Genomic DNA, 18,826 nt, shown 5'->3' with positions numbered 1-18,826 from the left:
TTAGTTGTACACCTTGTATATATTTTTCAATTTCAACATAAAACATAATCGCAATAAAGCATGATTAATGTTAATAAGTCGTTAACTGTAAAATTCTTTATTTATTTTTATTTGCGTGTCTTACACTGAATGTTGTTCGCAACTGTATATGTACCGATATCTTCAGGTATCGATATTTTTGATAATTATTTTTACGTCAGACATAATTTTAATTCATCCAATTTTTATTATGTCTAAACATAATTTTTGTCCAATTTTTATTATGTCTAGACATAATTTTAATTCAGCGATTTTTATTATGTCATGACATAATTTTAATTCTGCCGCTAGGGAAATTTTAAGTCGATTTTTATGAATCAAGCTTGAATTCAATGTTTAGGTGTCCCAGGTTGCCGATGACGAGGTCCACATAGCGCGCTCTATAGTTTTCGGTGTCCAGGTGTATTAATACCTTGAATTCGATGGCCACGTGTTCCTAGTTGCCGATGACGAGGTCCACATAAATCGCTTCGTAGTTTTCGGTGTCTACATGTATTAATACCTCGAATTCGATATCTACGTGTCCTACATTGGGTGCGTTCAGCCAATACTTTGCTAGCCTAGCAATCGTGAGCAGTCGCTCGTTTTCGCTCGTTTCCTCTTTTTTGACTTACTGGATTAAAAAGAGAAGAAACGAGCAAAAACGAGCAACTGCTCACGATTGCTAGGCTAGCGGAGTATCGGCTGAACGCACCCATTCAGATTTAAAGTTATTAATACACCTAGACACCAAAAACTATGAAGCGCACTATGTGGACCTCGTCATCAGCAACCTGGGACACCTAGACATCAATTTCAAGGTATTAATACACGTAGACACCGAAAACTACGGAGCGCAATATGTGGACCTTGTCATCGGCAACCTGGGACACCTAAACATTGAATTCAACATATTATTACACCTGGACACCGAAAACTACGAAGCGCACTATGTGGACCTCGTCATCGGCAACCTGGGACACCTAGACATCAAATTCAACGTACGATTACACCTGGACACCGGAAACTATGAAGCGCACTATCTGGATCTTGTCATCGGCAACCTGGGACACGTGAACATTGAATTCAAGGTATTAATACACGTAGACACCAAAAACTACGGAGCGCACTATGTGGACCTTGTCATCGGCAACCTGGGACACCTAGACATCGAATTCAACGTACAATTACACCTGGACACCGAAAACTATGAAGCGCACTATCTGGATTTCGTCATCGGCAACCTGGGACACGTGAACATCAAATTCGAGGTATTATTACACCTAGACACCGAAAACTACGAAGCGCGATATCTGGACCTCGTCATCGGCAACCTGGGACACGTGGATACCAAAAACTACGGAGCGCACTATGTGGACCTTGTCATCGGCAACCTGGGACACCTAGACATCGAATTCAACGTACGATTACACCTGGACACTGAAAACTATGAAGCGCATTATCTGGATCTTGTCATCGGCAACCTGGGATACGTGAACATCGAATTCAAGGTATTAATACACGTAGACACCGAAAACTACGGAGCGCACTGTGTGGACCTCGTCATCGGCAACCTGGGACACGTAGACATCGCATTCAATGTATGATTACACCTGGACACCGAAAACTACGAAGCGCACTATGTGGACCTCGTTATCGGCAACCTGGGACACGTGGACATCGAATTCAAGGTATTAATACACGTAGACACCGAAAACTACGGAGCGCACTATGTGGACCTCGTCATCGGCAACCTGGGACACCTAGACATCGAATTCAACGTACGATTACACCTGGACACCGAAAACTATGAAGCGCATTATCTGGATCTTGTCATCGGCAACCTGGGATACGTGAACATCGAATTCAAGGTATTAATACACGTAGACACCGAAAACTACGGAGCGCACTGTGTGGACCTCGTCATCGGCAACCTGGGACACGTAGACATCGCATTCAATGTATGATTACACCTGGACACCGAAAACTACGAAGCGCACTATGTGGACCTCGTTATCGGCAACCTGGGACACGTGGACATCGAATTCAAGGTATTAATACACGTAGACACCGAAAACTACGGAGCGCACTATGTGGACCTCGTCATCGGCAACCTGGGACACCTAGACATCAAATTCAACGTACGATTACACCTGGACACCGAAAACTATGAAGCGCACTATCTGGATCCCGTCATCGGCAACCTGGGACACGTGAACATCGAATTCAAGGTATTAATACACGTAGACACCGAAAACTACGGAGCGCACTATGTGGACCTTGTCATCGGCAACCTGGGACACCTAGACATCGCATTCAACGTACGATTACACCTGGACACCGAAAACTATGAAGCGCATTATCTGGATCCCGTCATCGGCAACCTGGGACACGTGGACATCGAATTCAAGATATTAATACACGTAGACACCAAAAACTACGGAGCGCACTATGTGGACCTCGTCATCGGCAACCTGGGACACGTAGACATCGAATTCAACGTATTATTACACCTGGACACCGAAAAATATAAAGCGCACTATCTGGACCTCGTCATCGACAACCTGGGATACATAGACATCAAATTCAAGCTTGATTCATAAGAATCGACTTAAAAATTCCCTAGCGGCACTTTCTGCCAAGCATAGAGAACCTTCTTTTCCGTTGACTCAATATATAATAATATATATATACCTAATTTACCTAAATAGAAATCTTCCTCCTGACCGATAAGTCTATCGACCTAATTTCGAAATACGCGCGCGATATCGAAACTGGCGATACCTGCGCCGCCAGCGTCGAAAAAGTGAAAGGGACGTTTCTCTGATAATCATAATAATATTGAATGAGAGCGTTAGGAGGAGTATCTTAAAAATAAATTTTCACATTTGGACTTTGCGTCGCAATATCTCCGCTCGTAAGGCACGTAGCGGAATATTATGAGAGAAACCCCCCCCTAATTGGACCCCAAGCTATCGATCAAGCCTACTTAGAACTTGATCCGTTCACTCGTTATCGAGATCTCAACATCTCGGGTACTCGCAACCCGTCGCGTCGCGTAAAAGAGTCACGGTCGGTCTCGCTCCGCGTGTACTTGGCGCGAGACACTACCGTGTTTCTTGATTTCTATATGTTATGTCATAGATTTCTTTTTTTTTCTTCTCGTGCTGCTCGTTGCTTGGCAAACCTGAACCATTCCGCAGAGGTTACATCAAATTCGGCTTCAGTTAAACCTGAATGTATAGAACATACGATATCTGCAAAATAAGTTAAAATTTAATTAACAATATTAATATGTGTGTGCGTGTTTATGAAAGAGAAATAATTTTAAATAATGATTAACAGTAACTAATAATAAAAAAATATACATTTGTAATCTGAAAACACAAAATTTAAGAACACAGTTAAATAGCATTTTAAAATACTTACCACGTATTATGTTAATAAATGTTAAATTACATATTTTATAATTTGATCGAACACCTTTCCAAAAACAATTTATAGCGCATATATTACTAATTGTTCGTTCTAAAGCACGATGAATATTAATTCGTGGAGTGTTGCCTCCAATTTTAGAAATGAATTTTTTCTGAAATTAACAATAAGTTTATGAAAATGGCATACAATAAAAACAATACGCTATTTATTTATATAAGTTTTATTAAATTCAGAAAAAAAAGTTGCTAGTGAAATTGACTGAAAAAAGTGTAAACATAAGAATAATTCTATATAGAGAATAAAAGAATTCTATATAGAAAACTGAATATAGATTGATTTATAGAATCAGCATATTAAACTTTTTGCAGTGAATTGAATTATCCATGGAATATTATAGGAATTGGTTGTTTACTTGAACATGAAATAAATAGATACCATTTATTCATTTCAATATCTATAACATAGTCAATAATATAAATCTTTATGTAGATTTGGAAATAGTTGCAAGTGAAAAATGATAACTTACAAATTGGGATGCAGCAGCCTCATTTGATTTAATTAAATCATCAAATTTTTTATGGATTCCACTGTTTTAATTGGCAATAGTGAGATTATCATTGCCATATTGTTTTCTGCAGGTTTTTGATATACTCGTTAGCTCAAAATTGATTTTAACATTTTCTCGTGTGATTTTATCTACGTTTTCTGCAATTAAAAAGAAACATATACAGCACATACATGCATTTTAAGTTTATGTACGATTATGCAAACGTCATGCATAGTTGACATTGATAAATATTTTATACTTTTTTATAACATATAAAATGACATACGATTTATAAAAATAAAAACTACTATAAAAAATAAGTCGTTTTATTTTCGACCCAACTGGCCAATTGAAACCAAATTGCACAACGTTTCGACCAAATTCCGGTCCTTATCAAGTGCTTTAGGTTACACCGATCCGCATAACAAATTTACTTGCATCGTTGACGTGGTGTCCTGACAACGTCAAAACAAACGCAAAACTAAACAAAAGACAAAATAATACATTTAACAATAGAAAACTATACAAAATCGTCATAATATCGCGCTGGTCAAAAACAATAAATTAATTAACACTGTAAAAATCAGTGTTCAACGGCCAATTTTATGAACAGATCTTCGGAAGCCCGATGGGGTCTCCCCTCTCTCCCATCTTGGCTGACATATGGTCATGGAGGATTTAGAGAAACATTGTATACAGCGGCTCAGTTTCAGGTTATCCTTTTTTAAACGATATGTGGATGATATTTTCGCGGTTGTTCCCGGGTCGGGTATTGGTGAATTATTAGACAGTTTCAACAATTACCACGATAGATTAAAATTCACTTATGAAATGGAAAGCAATGGTAAATTGAGTTTTCTTGATACCACGGTCATCCGCGAGGGAGGCGCATTGCTCACGAATTGGTTCCGTAAACCAACTTTCTCGGGCCGGTATATAAATTATTTTTCAAACCATCCTATGAAATATAAAATTAACATCGTAAGGAATTTGGTTGATCGGGCGATTCTTTTGTCCGACGCGCGGTTTCACAAGTCTAATATTAGTGAAATAAAAAAGATCCTTATTAATAATTGTTACCCGAAGAAAATTGTTGATAAATATGTCAATGTCCGACTTGGTGAATTGCGAAATCGTAACAACAATGAACCTGTCAGTAACGAAGTGGCCCAAGATCCTCGAAGGTGCATTACTGTACCTTACATAAAGGGTCTTAGCGAGAATGTTAGCCGTACAATGCGAGACATGAACTTTAGAGTTCTTCACACCATCCCGAAGAGATTAGATTGTGTCATTAGAAAGGGCAAGGACGGGTTGCCAAGTCTCAGCCAGACAGAGTTAGTTTATAAGATTGATTGTGCAAATTGTGATGCAGTATATATTGGCCAGACAAAAAGGCATTTAGAAACACGCATCAAAGAACATCGATGTGATATCAGGAAAGATGTAGATAATCATTCGGTTGTGAGCAAACACCGTCTTGCACACAATCATGATTTTAAGTGGTAGTATCCAAAAATTTGTATATTCGGTTCTGCTCGTTTTTCCCACCAGAGCACTTTTTGCTATCCGCGGATTACGTTTGACAATTTCATTTCGCTTTAACTGTCTTACTGTTCGGACGTTGTGCCTCGATATGACTTGTAACGTTTTGATCTCACCGTTTGTTTTGGAACGCATAAGAATTGTAAGTTTTCAACTGATTTTTACAGTGTTAATTAATTTATTGTTTTTGACCAGCGCGATATTATGACGATTTTGTATAGTTTTTTATTGTTAAATGTATTATTTTGTCTTTTGTTTAGTTTTGCGTTTGTCTTGATGTTGACAGGACACCACGTCAACGATGTAAGTAAATTTGTTATGCGGATCGATGTAACCTAAAGCACTTGATAAGGACCGGAATTCGGTCGAAACGTTGTGCAATTTGGTTTTAATTGGCCAGTTGGGTCGAAAATAAAACGACTTATTTTGAATTATTCGCTGGCGACGGAAATGGTTTTGTTTATACATATATAAAATACATATAAAATCCATATCTAAAAAAACCATATATAAAATATATATAAAATAAGTATAATAATTTATCATAACTTACTTTCTATTTGTTCCAGAATGTTGTAGACTTCTTGTACTGATGGAATCTCTAAAATAGATATATTATCAAGATCCAGAGTAACAGGTGATGACGACTTATCAGAATGTACAGTTTTCTTAACTATTATTTCGTTAGAGCTACATTTGTTGATATCTAGCAGATTATAATCACTTTTTAATATATTTTATACGTTTATGCAAACCAAATTGTAAGGTATAAACATACTTGAACGTGATAAAATTTCAGTTTCAGAATTTTTAGTAGAAGTAGAAAAATGTAGATTTTTATTTGTGGTGCAGGTATTAACAGATTGGCGTGAGTTTTCTGCTTTCTTATGATCATATGTGGGCATAGGATTTGAAGTAGGACGGTTAATACCTGTAAAGAAAGTAAATTACAAAGAATAAATAAACATCTCAAATATTCAGCATATTATACAAATACACTTAAAATTCAAAGTAAATATACAAAACTTACTCTGTTTCAAGTTTTTACTTGACTTCTTATTTCTTTCATTGCTGTTGTCGTCATTTTCTTTATTATTTCTTTCGTCATCTAAATCATCATCATCATCGTTTTCCTCTATCTTATGTAAAATATGTTTATTATAATTTTTCTTTAATGTCCTTTGCCTCGTCCAAATTTTTCCTCGTCAGTCGTATCATAATGAGAATCTGCAGCTGACTTTCGTGCAGATGCAAGTGACGCTACCCAAATAATAATATTAGAATTAACATACGCAATAATAGTAGTACTTATAATAATGTTATTAGGTTAATAATTGAAGGATACAGGCGAAAAAACGATTAAAGTCTACTTTTTGTCAAAATTAATCTGATCATACTATCTTGTAGCGTTTTCAAAAAATTATTATAATTCTTATTTGTTTTGATCTAGAACATAGTTACAATTCATTGAAAGATGTACCGTGACTAGGAAAAAGCGATCATAGTTCATGTGCTTGTGGGAAAGAACACATATCAGAATCAATATGCAATATATAAAATACTAAATAAAGACTAAAAGCTACGTTCCAATATTAACTAAATTTTGTACTGATTTTTTCAATAGCTTTCTAAAATATCTGTCTTGAAACTTAAAAACGTGTTTTTCTCGAAATTACTCTGGATAGATTGATTTTCCTCTGTATCCTTTAATTGATATATAATATAAATAATATGCATTTAATATTAAAAGAGAAAAGAGATTAATTAAAATAATGAAAATAATAGAATTGCAAAAATATTTTTAAAAAATTATAACTTACAACAATATTTGATCACTGTAATGTCAAACATTGACCATGTTTTCATATCTGGTTCAGTTCGATTTTTGATTAGCGAACTGATATTCTTCGTGTTAGGCCACCAACAAATGAGGTCATTATTTTCCTTATCTTAATTAATCCAATTTGTTGGAACTTCTGAAAAGGTTTGATCATTTAAAAATTGTACAACTGCGTATAATGCTTGTTGGGACATTTTTTCTGGAAAAAAATATATATATATATATATATATATATATAATATAGATATTATACAAACTCACAGTAGCCATAATTCAGTCCACCATGGAATCTATGGAACCTATAAATGCCCTCACAGAAAACACCATAAACTTTTTTATACTCCTAATTGTCAAATATTTTATAAAGTTAAAAGTAAATTTTAAAAATTTAGTGTAATTCATAAGAAAGTACTATAAAATAATTAATATTATGAAGTTTGATAGATTATTTTATAAGAAATAGAGAAATGAAAGAAACAAAAATAATAATGTATTAATAATGTAACGTACAAGTATAATATACTCAAAACATTTACTCAACATTAAAAACTTCAACTAAAACCAAACCTATACAGCAATATCCAAATCAGTAATCCTAAAACACATACCTATCAGTATTGTCAGATCATTGTTTAAAAAACATACTAAAATATTGTCTCTAACTTAGTAATTAAGCCCATTAAAAAAAATATAAAACTATCAGAAAATGTAAACAACGTAATAATAAACCAAATTAATAATAATAATTATGTGCTTGCATGCAAAAGTGGAATTATGACACATGTGTCTTGCAACTCGAGATGTTTTAGTTTCAAACATTTTGTTTTCATGTTTGTTGCCGGCAATTTTTCAATGTTAAGAGGATCCTAAAGTGAAGGCTGAACTTCATCGACGTCGGTAATGTCAACATGTTCTTGTTTCGATTGCTGCGCCATCTCTCGCTACACGCAATGTCAACCTGAATGTGCTTTTGCACATATAAAAGTTTATTTAAACTAATCTTTTTTTTTAGGCTTTCAATCTTAGATTTAATTGCACGATATTGTTCTTAAATGTTGTCCCTAGGTCATGCCGGTCTAATTTTGTGGATATTTATTGTGGAATTTTTGTACAAAGCAAATATTGTCGTCACGTATACCAAAAATTAACAAAAATATTAATTTTTTCTCGTTTTTGATACAAATTCGACCACCATGACCTAGATTTTGATGTGTACTTTAATTCTAGACAAGAATTTTGCATTTCTATAAAGCCAATTAAAAGATTAGTGCTAAGAAAAAAAGCCGGTATTACAGACGGCTTTAGGATCCCCTTAAAGGGACTTGTTTCCGCAAAAGTTTGAATACCCAGTAGTTCTTTAGAATCACATGGAGTGGTAAAAAATGGTTTGGTAAGTATAATTCGCTTCACGTTTATGTATAGAACGTTATTTATACTGTCCAAAATTATTTTTAAAACAAAAACTAATGAATTATCATTCAGTAAACAACAAATTTCATTTTTTTTTGTAAATATAGTGAACCCATTGAATTCTAAATGAGATATATCATCATTGCCTTGAACTGCTTTTTTAAAATTGTTCAGGCGCGATATCGCTGAGATCGCCTGAGATGCCGGGTCGCTCAGGGTGCCATTACATGGAGCGCGGAAACGCGGAAACGCGGAAGCGCGGAACAGAATAGTAACTAGATTCCGCGTTTCCGCGAGTTGAGTCCCGCACGTTTGAACGGAAAAGCGGAATCCGCTATTATCGTGTATGTATGGCAGCCTATACTTCATAATGGGTGCGTTCAGCCGATACTCTGCTAGCCTAGCAATCGTGAGCAGTCGCTCGTTTTCGCTCGTTTCCTCTCCTTTTAATCCATTGGGTCAAAGGAGAGGAAACGAGCGAAAACGAGCGACTGCTCACGATTGCTAGGCTAGCGGAGTATCGGCTGAACGCACCCAATAACCATCAACATGATGTTTGGATCTATAATATTATACTGCCACTTTTATTAAATAATAAAGTAATCGAAGAGTATGTGTAAAAGCTTTTTTTTCAATGTGATTAAACAGCTCCGAAATTTGATGGAGTATACTGTATCCGCGTTGACAACGGATTTTGACGCGTTCGTTCCGCGAGTTTGTTTCTCCTTATATTACATGGAGCACAATTTGCGCGGAAAAGCGGAACAGTATAGTGATAAATAGACATTTGTATTCATTTCTTAAAATTGTGTTCACTTAATTCATTGCAATTTTTATTAATATGCTTATCTTTTCAGCTTATTTATTGAATACAAGCATTTTAATCAATAAATACCGTTAAAAATTAATATTTTATAATTCTCCGTTCCGCTTTTCCGCTCAAAATATGCTCCATGTAATATTAAGGCATTCAAAACAGACGGAACAGATCGACGGAAATCTAGTAAATTTTGTCTTCCGCGCTTCCGCGTTTCCGCGTTTCCGCGCTCCATGTAATGGCACCCTCAGACTTGAGCTCGGAGCGGGTGTGACTCGGAGGATTCTGGTGGTTGTCACGCCGTGGGTTTTTCGGCCCGCGCTAGAGCGTCGTGCGCATGCGTCAGCTGACGTCACAGCAAGTATCGTATACACTTCGGCCAAATATGAGGTATCGTCAGGTCCCAGCAAGAAAGGAAATGTGAAGGAAGTTGCAGGGGGAGAAGAAAGAGTTTATATTAAAAAAACAGAATGTAGTTAATATAAGTGGTAATAACGAAATTATTTTATTTGTTATTTTGTACGTCTGCAGCCGATTTATTATATAAATACCAACATTTGTTGCTAGGGTAAGGGAAACTGCAGAAAACCTTACCAGTATTAAAAAAATAACATTTTACATAAGAAATATACATATGAATAAATACATGTGATAAATACTTCATATTGCCGCAGTCTAACGAAATGGAGGCATCTCAAGGAGGTTGCTAAAACAAAGTAAATTACTGATTAATAACAGATACATATAAGACAAGTCTCTACAAATAAAATACAAAGAAAATAATAGTGCAATTGACAATAAATAATTAAATATCTAAAAAAATATTAAAATAAATATTCAATAAATACTTAAAACTCAGATGCATGCACCTGTGCATGCTGGATCGTAGAAAGAAAAAAATTAAAAAAAAAAGAAATATCACAGAAAGAAAAAAGTATTGCACTGCTTTGATATGTTGATGTTGTCACACAAAGTAAAATTAAAAAATTACAATAAACAATATGCAAAAAATAATTGAACAAGAGTTGTGTGACAACAAAGTAGAAATATTATTAGTTATCAGTGGAATAAAAAGAGGAAAGTGTCCATGCTCAAAAATATTAAAAGCAATGGCAAAACACATGGGTCGCGGGAGCAAAAAAAAAATTTTAAAAGAAATTGTTACATTTGTACTTGTTGAAATGTTACTAAAATATTTAAAAAATGAGGTTAAATTGACACTAGAAGGAAAAGTTATAATAAAAGCATGCGTAAAAATCAACAATTTCTATTTATCTTTATCTTGACTATTGTTAAGAGAATATATAAATTCTTATAATTGTGCAGTTCTAAATGTGTTGAATCTACTTTGAAAGTGCGACAATCAGTGTTATTAGTTTGGAAACTAGAACGTATTTTACAAACTGCGTCCAAAGTGGCGACATCAAGCCGATTCCTCTTTTTATTTTTCACATCTGTAACAATTGAAAAAATTCTCTCTGCTTCGGCATTGGAATATGGAAGTGACATAACTGCATGTACTAAATTTTCTAAATTTGGAAAAGACGGTTCACCATTCAAATTCTTTTTTTAAAAAATATTATTCCACATGTCATCAATTCTAAGTTAGCTAAATAAATTTTATCCGCGTCATTAAATACAATAGGCAACGTTCTCCACTCACAGGCTAAAGCCGTAATATCGGAAATTTGAAAATGTTTTGCTACATTTCTCAAGTCTGGAAAGGTAAGTCTACTTTCGTCGCTCAACGCTATACTTGGATCTAAAAATGTCAGTTCTCGAAACATTTCATTATTGTAAGGCAATTGTTTTATTATTTCTTCTAACGCGGTTATGTAAAAAGATAAACATCTGGATTTTATTTCTATAACAAATTCCAAAGACTCTAATTTTAACAAAGATTCGCATTCGGGACCAACATATATTGAATTTAATGGTAAAAAATTTTGCAAATTAATAATTTCCAAAAAAATATTTTTTAACGCCTCAGGCAGCAAGAAATTGTTACCTATCTGTTTTATTAAATGCTCACTACTCTCAGCTAATTTATGAATTAAAATGTTCCTTCCTTGAAAGAACGCATTAAACTGATTAAAGAATTTCAAACAATATTTTAAAAAGAACATATATGCTTTAATTTTATTATCATTTAAAGTATTAAAAATTGTTATTGCCGATTTATTTTTACTTTCAATAGTTTCCAGGTGGAAGTAATGTTTCAAGACTTCCCAGTTATCGAGAAGTCTAAGTAACACACTTCTGTAAGACGAGCCATCTTGTACCTGATAATTTTAAGATTTTACGTGATTCTACTCCAAAAAAGCTCTGGAAATCGCACAGGATAGCAGATCTTTTTGCACTGGTCGAGAAATATGTAGCAATTGCATGCAAGACATCTTCACAAAAATCCGGCAATTTTGAACAAGCTTTACTCGATATAAGAGCTGAGGAATGGCATATACAATTTAATACAACAAGGGCCGGTACCTCTTTTTTTTATCTACTTGCAAAAGAATCTCGAACTCCTATCATCACAGAAGCGTTATCACAAGACATTCCTACAATATTCGACAATGGTATTCCTTTACTTTTTAAACATTTTTCAAATGCAGAATATAATTTGTCTGCAGAACAATCCGTTGTATCTAATGCAACTAATTGTAATAATTGAGTAATGCACTTTTTGGTTTCTAATGATACATACTTTACTAAAATATAAAGCAACTTATCGTTTGAGATACTTGTGCTTTCATCTACTAAAATAGAAAATTTCTGACTTTTTAAAGTTGTAATAAGTTTATCGGTTTCGCGTTTTCCTAAGACATTTGTTATTAATTTTGTACATTTTGTTTTTGACATTTTCACATCGTTAATTACTGGTGCAGTTTTTTTCATTAAAGGGACCATGTGATTTACAGTTTTAAAAGCTATATTATGTTCCGTGTAAAAAGCAGCTATCTCTATGTCGGCTGTTTTAACTTTCTTAACATGGTCCGCATCTTTAATATTACATTTGAGCTTAGGCAATAAAGCAGATGGTGTGACATTACGGCTCTTACTAATATTCGTCACATGTAACTTTGTTTTGGAATGTCTTATTAAATCTGATTTGCCACATAAAATAACTTTATCACAAACCGTGCAGAGAGCCTTTTTATTATCTTCGTGTGGCATTAACCATTCTTTAAAAATATCTATACTTAACCAAGAGTACTGGAATACTTTCATTTTTGATGTCCTCTTCTTTTCTTTGATGTCACCCGATGTCGACGGCTCTGGATGATCCATCTCCGTTGCGTTATTTTCTTTATCACTGCAGAATATCTTGACCTGCACAATATGACACACTGCTAACTTATTTCTTACAACAAACGCCAGAAAAATACAAGGGACCCTTTATACGCACCTATTGCTGCACCTTCTTCTTCTCCTTCTTGTATCCCTAACTTAGATCCGTCCTTATTCATACAGGGCACAGTTTATTATATTACTTTGGAGCCTCCAGCTCCAGCGCCCTTGTTGCACCTCGATAACCTTCGTACTTCGTTACTCCGTAGCTGGCGTGAGCTGTGACGTCAGCTGACGCATGCGCACGACGCTCTCGCGCGGGCCGAAAAACCCACGGCGTGACAAAAGGGTTCGGGAGCAAGAGAGAATAATGCGAGTGTAACAACACAAACTTTAATGCTCAAAATGACAGTGCAGAGAGAGAGAGAGAGAGAGAGAGAGAGAGAGAGAAAGAGAGATGATAGCCCTTCGTTTTCTCCAGTCCTTGAGAACTATTGGCGCTTCGTGCTTGTTGCGAGCGTTGACCGGGGTCTGGCACCGCTGAAAGGCCGTTCGGCGTCGGGCGCACTCTCACTCACAATTACAAAATGCAGTGGAGAACAAAACTTTCGATTCTCCTTCCCGATTACAGGCTTGATTCGGATAGAGAAGTCCGCGAGCGAGCGAGGAACGGAGCGATCGAGGTAGGATCCAAGTCGACTCTATGCTTCGTCTCGGGACGAGCGACTGACTCCGAGAGCGATCGCGAGGTATCATCGCGTTGGTTTTGGGGATGTTTAATTTCTCGCGTTGTTGCTCGCTCGCTCGATGGATGTGCACGCAGCGGGCGCGTGATCTTAGAGACGCTCGAATTTGCGCGTGAATTTTGAACAATAAGCGAGGTACGACCGTATGAAAATACAATGAAATGAAGGAAGGCGCTTTTAACGGTCTGGAACTTAGCTGGCTAATAACATTATTCGTATGAGGCTGACGTACAATTGTTCAACTTCGAACATACCGCCCGCCTCGAAACTGCGGTTTCGAAAAAAAGGGGAAAAAAGGGGGAGCGCGAGCGGGCATACACGATGTGTCCTTACAACGTAACTTAAATCTAACATCCAACAAGAAAAATACAGAATTCCGCCCGCCGTGACGGCGTGAAAAACAAAGTAAGCTTAATTGCTAGTCGGGGGTTCGTCGACAGGTAGTACACAAATCTGCGCGATAAGCCGGCGATATTCGGAGGCGGCCGTTTTTATAGTGACAACGCGAGTAAATCCGTCAGAGCCGGGGTGACAGCGAGTCACGCGGCCGAGCTCCCATTTGCAGGGGGGAATGGTCGGATTACGCAACAAGACGAGTTGACCGACTTGAATTGACGGCCGTATTTTTCGCCACTTTGATCGCTGTTGCAACGTATTTAGATAATCAGTGTGCCACAGTTTCCAAAACCGCTCGGTGACGTGACGCACTAATTGCCATCGCGAGAGGCGATTTTCCGAGAGATGCAGGAGCGAGGGTTCGGGATTGACAGTCAAGGCGGAACCAATTAGGAAGTGACCGGGCGTTAAGCATTCGTAATCGTCCATCGAGTCCGAAAGTGGCGTAAGCGGCCGCAAATTCAAGCAAGCCTCTATTCGGCACAGCAGAGTGGACAGTTCCTCGAAGGTTAACATTGTGCTTGCCTAGAACGCGGCGCAGATGAAGCTTGACGCTTCGCACGCCGGCTTTCCACAATCCGCCGAAGTGCGGAGCGGCCGGGGGTATGAAGTGCCAAGTGACGTTGTCCGAGGCGGTCGCGTTCAAAAAATTAGGATCGCGTAGCGCTGAGCGGTACGCGGAAGTCATTTCACGGTCGGCTCCGACGAAAGTCGTGCCATTATTGGAGTACATAGATTGAGGGAGCCCGCGGCGAGCGCAAAATCGCGAATACGCGTTTAAAAAGGCTGGGGTGGAATAATCGGAGACTAATTCCAGATGTATCGCTTTGGTGGATAAGCACACGAAGAGCGCGATGTATATAAGCCTTGCGCGAGGCAATGCCCCGACTGGCGGAGGCGCGAACGTGCAACGGGCCCGCGTAATCAAGTCCGCAATGCAGAAAGCATCGAAGAGTGGGTGACACGCGAGGTTCGGGAAGGTACGCTCGAAATTTAAAATCTACTATGAACCTTATTCATGCTTATTCGGCCTCCGATAATGTTCCTTGGCCTGCAAGTTCTATTTTGAACTTGCTAAAGCCTTCTTTTCGCTTCTGTTGAATCATGTTGTCCTACATAATCCGTATTTATCCTACATTAGACCTACAAGTTTCGCTGAACTTAGAGAACCAATTTAAGCATGCCTACTTTCGTTCTTACAAGTCCTACCTTTTTATCTCTTTTGAATCTTCAAATCTTATCAAAATTTTCAGCGTCAATAAAAATATTAATACTTGATCCGCAGATCGAGAATGATTTTTCTATTATTTCAGCCTAATGCAATTAATATGTTAAGGTATAAAATAAACAGTAACAAATATACTAAAAAATATTTTATTCTAGTTCTTTCTGGTTGATAGGCATTCCTCGGCACATATCTCGGCGGTTTGATTGTCATGAGCCTTCTATTAACGACATCAATGACAGCATATAAAAACAAAAGAAAATGATCAAAATTTAATGTCAAACCATAGCGATAACATCTTTTTCACGACGCCGCCATCAACGCAATGCATTCAATATATATACTCTTTATTAAGATCGATCTTCTGCGCTATAATTTATATTTATAATCCTTATCGAATATGATTGCTTTTCATCTCAGGACAAGACCACTTTATTTATCTTCCTTACTCACTGGATATCGACAATGACAGGAATAATGGTTATGTTACCGTAGCATATATCGGTCACGTGACTGAACCTAGTGTGACCACGTGATCACACTGCCGCCACCGGCCACCGGCACCAACCCCCTGTAAAACAATCGAAAGATAGTAGCATTAGTCGTGAAAATTTCGTTCCGTACTTTTGTCACAGTGCTTTCGTGATCATTTTGAAGAAACGTGATGCCGAAGCCGAAACCAAAGAAATATGCCCTTATATGGTGGCTGGACAGTGCCTACAAAGATGTGGTGGATTTGGTGGTATTGCCGCGATCTAGCAGAGAAGTTAATTCTATTGCGTCTGTGAAATGGCGAGATAATAAACGGAAAACAACAATCAATGCGCGCGCTAAAGTTCTCGCCATAAGTGATATCTCCGACTATATCAAGGAAATTAATAGATAATTTTTATTTTAATTCCGATTGGAAACATGCATTTCCGAGTGACGAATTTTCAGTATTAATATCGTTTGGTCCTTTGTCATGAAAGTTTTTTACGCCATCATATATTTTTTTGCCATTTAGATTAATATTTTTTTTTAAGCTGATTTTTTTTCTTTTAGTTATTTTTACAAATAATTAAAAAAATTCCATTTTGTATTATATCTTAAAATATAATAAATAAAACTGTTAGATACTAAATTTTTTAATCTTTTCATGATTTATAGCTACATTAAAACTTATTGGTACATGGTTGTTATTTCGTTAACGTTAATGTTTTTCTCAGAAAATCGCGATGAACTGGAAAATATTATTGTCGATAGTCGTGGGGAAATACATGATGCCTCAAATAAAATTTTCTCAAAGGATGTATTGCAAGAGAAGAATGAGATTACACAACAGGAAAAATTATGCAAAAGTATAAAAAAGTCAAACAAAAGACAAATTGAAGAAACAATAAAAAAAGATCGTCCAATCTTTGATAAAGAACATTCTTGCAAAGAATATATCTTTCCATCTTGCTCAAAGATTCTCGACGAAAGGACACTTTTTGATAAGCCAGTAAGTGATCAACAACCAGACAAAAACTTTCAGGTATCCGAAACTGTTAAAAATTTTGCACTTTCACCGAGAAAAAAATATATGATATTTGTGACTATAATTAATATTGTTATTACTAACATTATAGCTGTTCGCGAAATCGCTGATTAATCCCGGCGATGGAAGCGGGATGAGAAGGACGCGCGTGGAAGGTGTTAAACTCAAATATGCACTTTATTTTGTGTAACTCAGACCACAGTCTGAGCCGTCTTTAATTGTATCGAGATTGTTACAGTCTGACCTGAGAATCGATGAGCGGTGTAGAAAGGAAAAGTCTTTGTATGACCGTTGCAGGCGAGCGACAATTATATTAATTGCCCTCCTCGTGTGGTGAGTCGCCCGTGAGCCGATGAGACACGTGGCGGTCGGCACTCGCGCACATGTGAGCCTGAGTCGTCGTGTTGAGGCACCAGAGTTGATGAGCGGCCTATATTACAGTTTATGATACGATCTACAGTAGCGTGAGCACTGCGATGTGCACGATTAACCGAAGTAACTTATCTAAATGTACTAAGCACACGTTATGCGTCTAGTCACCGCGCGGCCATTTGCACAATTGCCTCGATCGCGAGGAAGACGGAGGCGATGAGCGCGTCCGTGCCGGCGCAAGCTGCCGCGGAGATCGAGCGTCGTTATCCGATCGATGCTGCCATCTGATCGGACGGCGCAACGTTAAGGGAATCTCGAACATTCCGCCCGCCATCAGCAACCTTGTTGATGATTCCTTACTCTTGATCCTTCATTCTGTTGAGATGGGTATAATTGCAAGCTTGGCACTTGGCCGAGTGAGTGTCGTGGTGGCCGTCTTGAGGGTAACCGCCCTGGTGAGTCCATCCTTGCCGGGGTGCAAAGCTGTTACTCTGGCGTGTGGCCACTTGCACGGTGGAGAGCGTTCGTCGGTGAGCAGCACGATGGAGCCCACCTTAATGTTGTTGTTAGGATGATGCCACTTGGAGATCGCCTGCTGGCGTTGCAGATAATGAGCCGACCATTGTGCCCAAAAATGTTGAACTCGCTGCTGGATGAGCTGCCATCGAGATAGCCGTGAGGTTGCTAGGTCAATCAGAGATGGCTCGGGTATGGTAGTGAGTGGACCTCCAATGAGGAAATGACTTGGTGTGAGCGCTGAGATGTTTTCCGGGTCGTCACTCAACGGTTCTAAGGGCCGTGAGTTGAGAATGGCTTCGATTTGAGTAAGCAACGTTGTGAGTTCTTCCGTAGTGAGTAGAGTCTCCCCGATAGTTCGTCTCAGATGAAACTTGACGGATTTCACCACCGCCTCCCACTTGCCCCCCATGTGTGGAGCGCCTGGTGGGTTGAACTCCCATCTGGTGCAATACTGTTGTAGAATTTGAGCGATCCGTTGATGTTCTTGTGAGCTCTGGATGAACATTTTCTTGAGCGCGGCGTCTGCTCCAATGAATGTTGTCCCGCAGTCCAAATATATGGTCTGAGCAATTCCCCTTCTCGCTGAAAATCTTCGGAAGGCTGCGATGAATCCTTCTGATGAGTAGTCACTGACTACTTCGAGGTGAATTGCTGAGGTGGAAAAACAGACAAACACACAGATCCATCCTTTGGATGTCTTCGCACCTCGTCCTTTCCATGTTTTGATGGTGAGCGGTCCGGCATAGTCAACTCCTGTGTGAGTAAACGGACGTGACGGCGTAACCCGAGAGAGAGGTAGTTGGCCCATCAGTTGATGAGCACGAATCCCCCTCTGCCGAGCACACACGACACACCGCAAGATATGAGACTTCACCGGAGCCCGTCCGCCGATGATCCAGTAACTTTGCCTGACATGAGCCAATGTCAGCTGTGTTCCTCCATGCAGAGTACGCAGATGGGCGTGTGAAATGATCAAGGTTGAGAGCCGGGAGTGGCGAGGCAAAATCGCCTGATGTTTGCTGTCTTGAGCTAGTGCTGACTGGTTGAGGCGGCCGCCAACTCGGATGATCGTCTTGAGCGTCTATATACGCAGTCAATCGACTGAATGCGTGAGCAGTTGGTAGTCTCGAGTTGGCCGTGAGCATC

General features: G+C 38.1%; 3 protein-coding genes across 3 annotated transcripts; all 3 read right to left on the bottom strand.

The window, feature by feature from the left end:
* Positions 1-3,465: 3,465 nt before the first annotated feature.
* Positions 3,466-7,580, bottom strand: LOC143904876 (uncharacterized). Its single transcript, XM_077419846.1, has 6 exons — positions 7,369-7,580; positions 6,579-6,808; positions 6,327-6,479; positions 6,102-6,254; positions 3,983-4,161; positions 3,466-3,607 (listed from the first exon to the last, which is right to left on the bottom strand). The coding sequence occupies exons 3-5, from the start codon at positions 6,451-6,453 to the stop codon at positions 4,049-4,051; spliced, it is 393 nt and encodes a 130-aa protein (XP_077275972.1). The 5' UTR covers positions 6,454-6,479; positions 6,579-6,808; positions 7,369-7,580; the 3' UTR covers positions 3,466-3,607; positions 3,983-4,048.
* Positions 7,581-14,060: 6,480 nt separating this feature from the next.
* On the bottom strand, positions 14,061-14,561 carry LOC143904855 (uncharacterized). Its single transcript, XM_077419815.1, has one exon. It carries the CDS (start codon positions 14,559-14,561, stop codon positions 14,061-14,063), a length of 501 nt encoding a protein of 166 aa, XP_077275941.1.
* A 2,970-nt stretch (positions 14,562-17,531) lies between these two features.
* LOC143904853 (uncharacterized) lies at positions 17,532-18,825 on the bottom strand. The gene is made up of 2 exons (XM_077419814.1): positions 18,555-18,825; positions 17,532-18,331 (listed from the first exon to the last, which is right to left on the bottom strand). Exons 1-2 carry the CDS (start codon positions 18,823-18,825, stop codon positions 17,532-17,534), a joined length of 1,071 nt encoding a protein of 356 aa, XP_077275940.1.
* Position 18,826: the final 1 nt, after the last annotated feature.

This window comes from Temnothorax americanus, unplaced genomic scaffold (genome assembly GCF_048541705.1).
Source record: "Temnothorax americanus isolate GAGA-0224 unplaced genomic scaffold, ASM4854170v1 Scaffold59, whole genome shotgun sequence".
NCBI lineage: Eukaryota > Metazoa > Arthropoda > Insecta > Hymenoptera > Formicidae > Temnothorax > Temnothorax americanus.
Note: the sequence above shows the minus strand (reverse complement) of the source record. Positions and strands in the feature narration are given on the sequence as shown.

What these genes read in the sequence shown, in the direction of transcription:
- LOC143904876 (XM_077419846.1), bottom strand. Translation starts at nt 6,453, where the DNA reads ATGCCCACATATGATCATAAGAAAGCAGAAAACTCACGCCAATCTGTT. An exon ending in TGAAATTTTATCACGTTCAA is followed by an intron (nt 6,255 to 6,326) that starts GTATGTTTATAC and finishes ATAATCTGCTAG; the next exon opens with ATATCAACAAATGTAGCTCT. An exon ending in CATTCTGGAACAAATAGAAA is followed by an intron (nt 4,162 to 6,101) that starts GTAAGTTATGAT and finishes TTTTAATTGCAG; the next exon opens with AAAACGTAGATAAAATCACA.
- LOC143904853 (XM_077419814.1), bottom strand. Translation starts at nt 18,825, where the DNA reads ATGCTCACGGCCAACTCGAGACTACCAACTGCTCACGCATTCAGTCGA. An exon ending in TCATCGGCGGACGGGCTCCG is followed by an intron (nt 18,332 to 18,554) that starts GTGAAGTCTCAT and finishes TTTCCACCTCAG; the next exon opens with CAATTCACCTCGAAGTAGTC.
- LOC143904855 (XM_077419815.1), bottom strand. Translation starts at nt 14,561, where the DNA reads ATGTTAACCTTCGAGGAACTGTCCACTCTGCTGTGCCGAATAGAGGCT.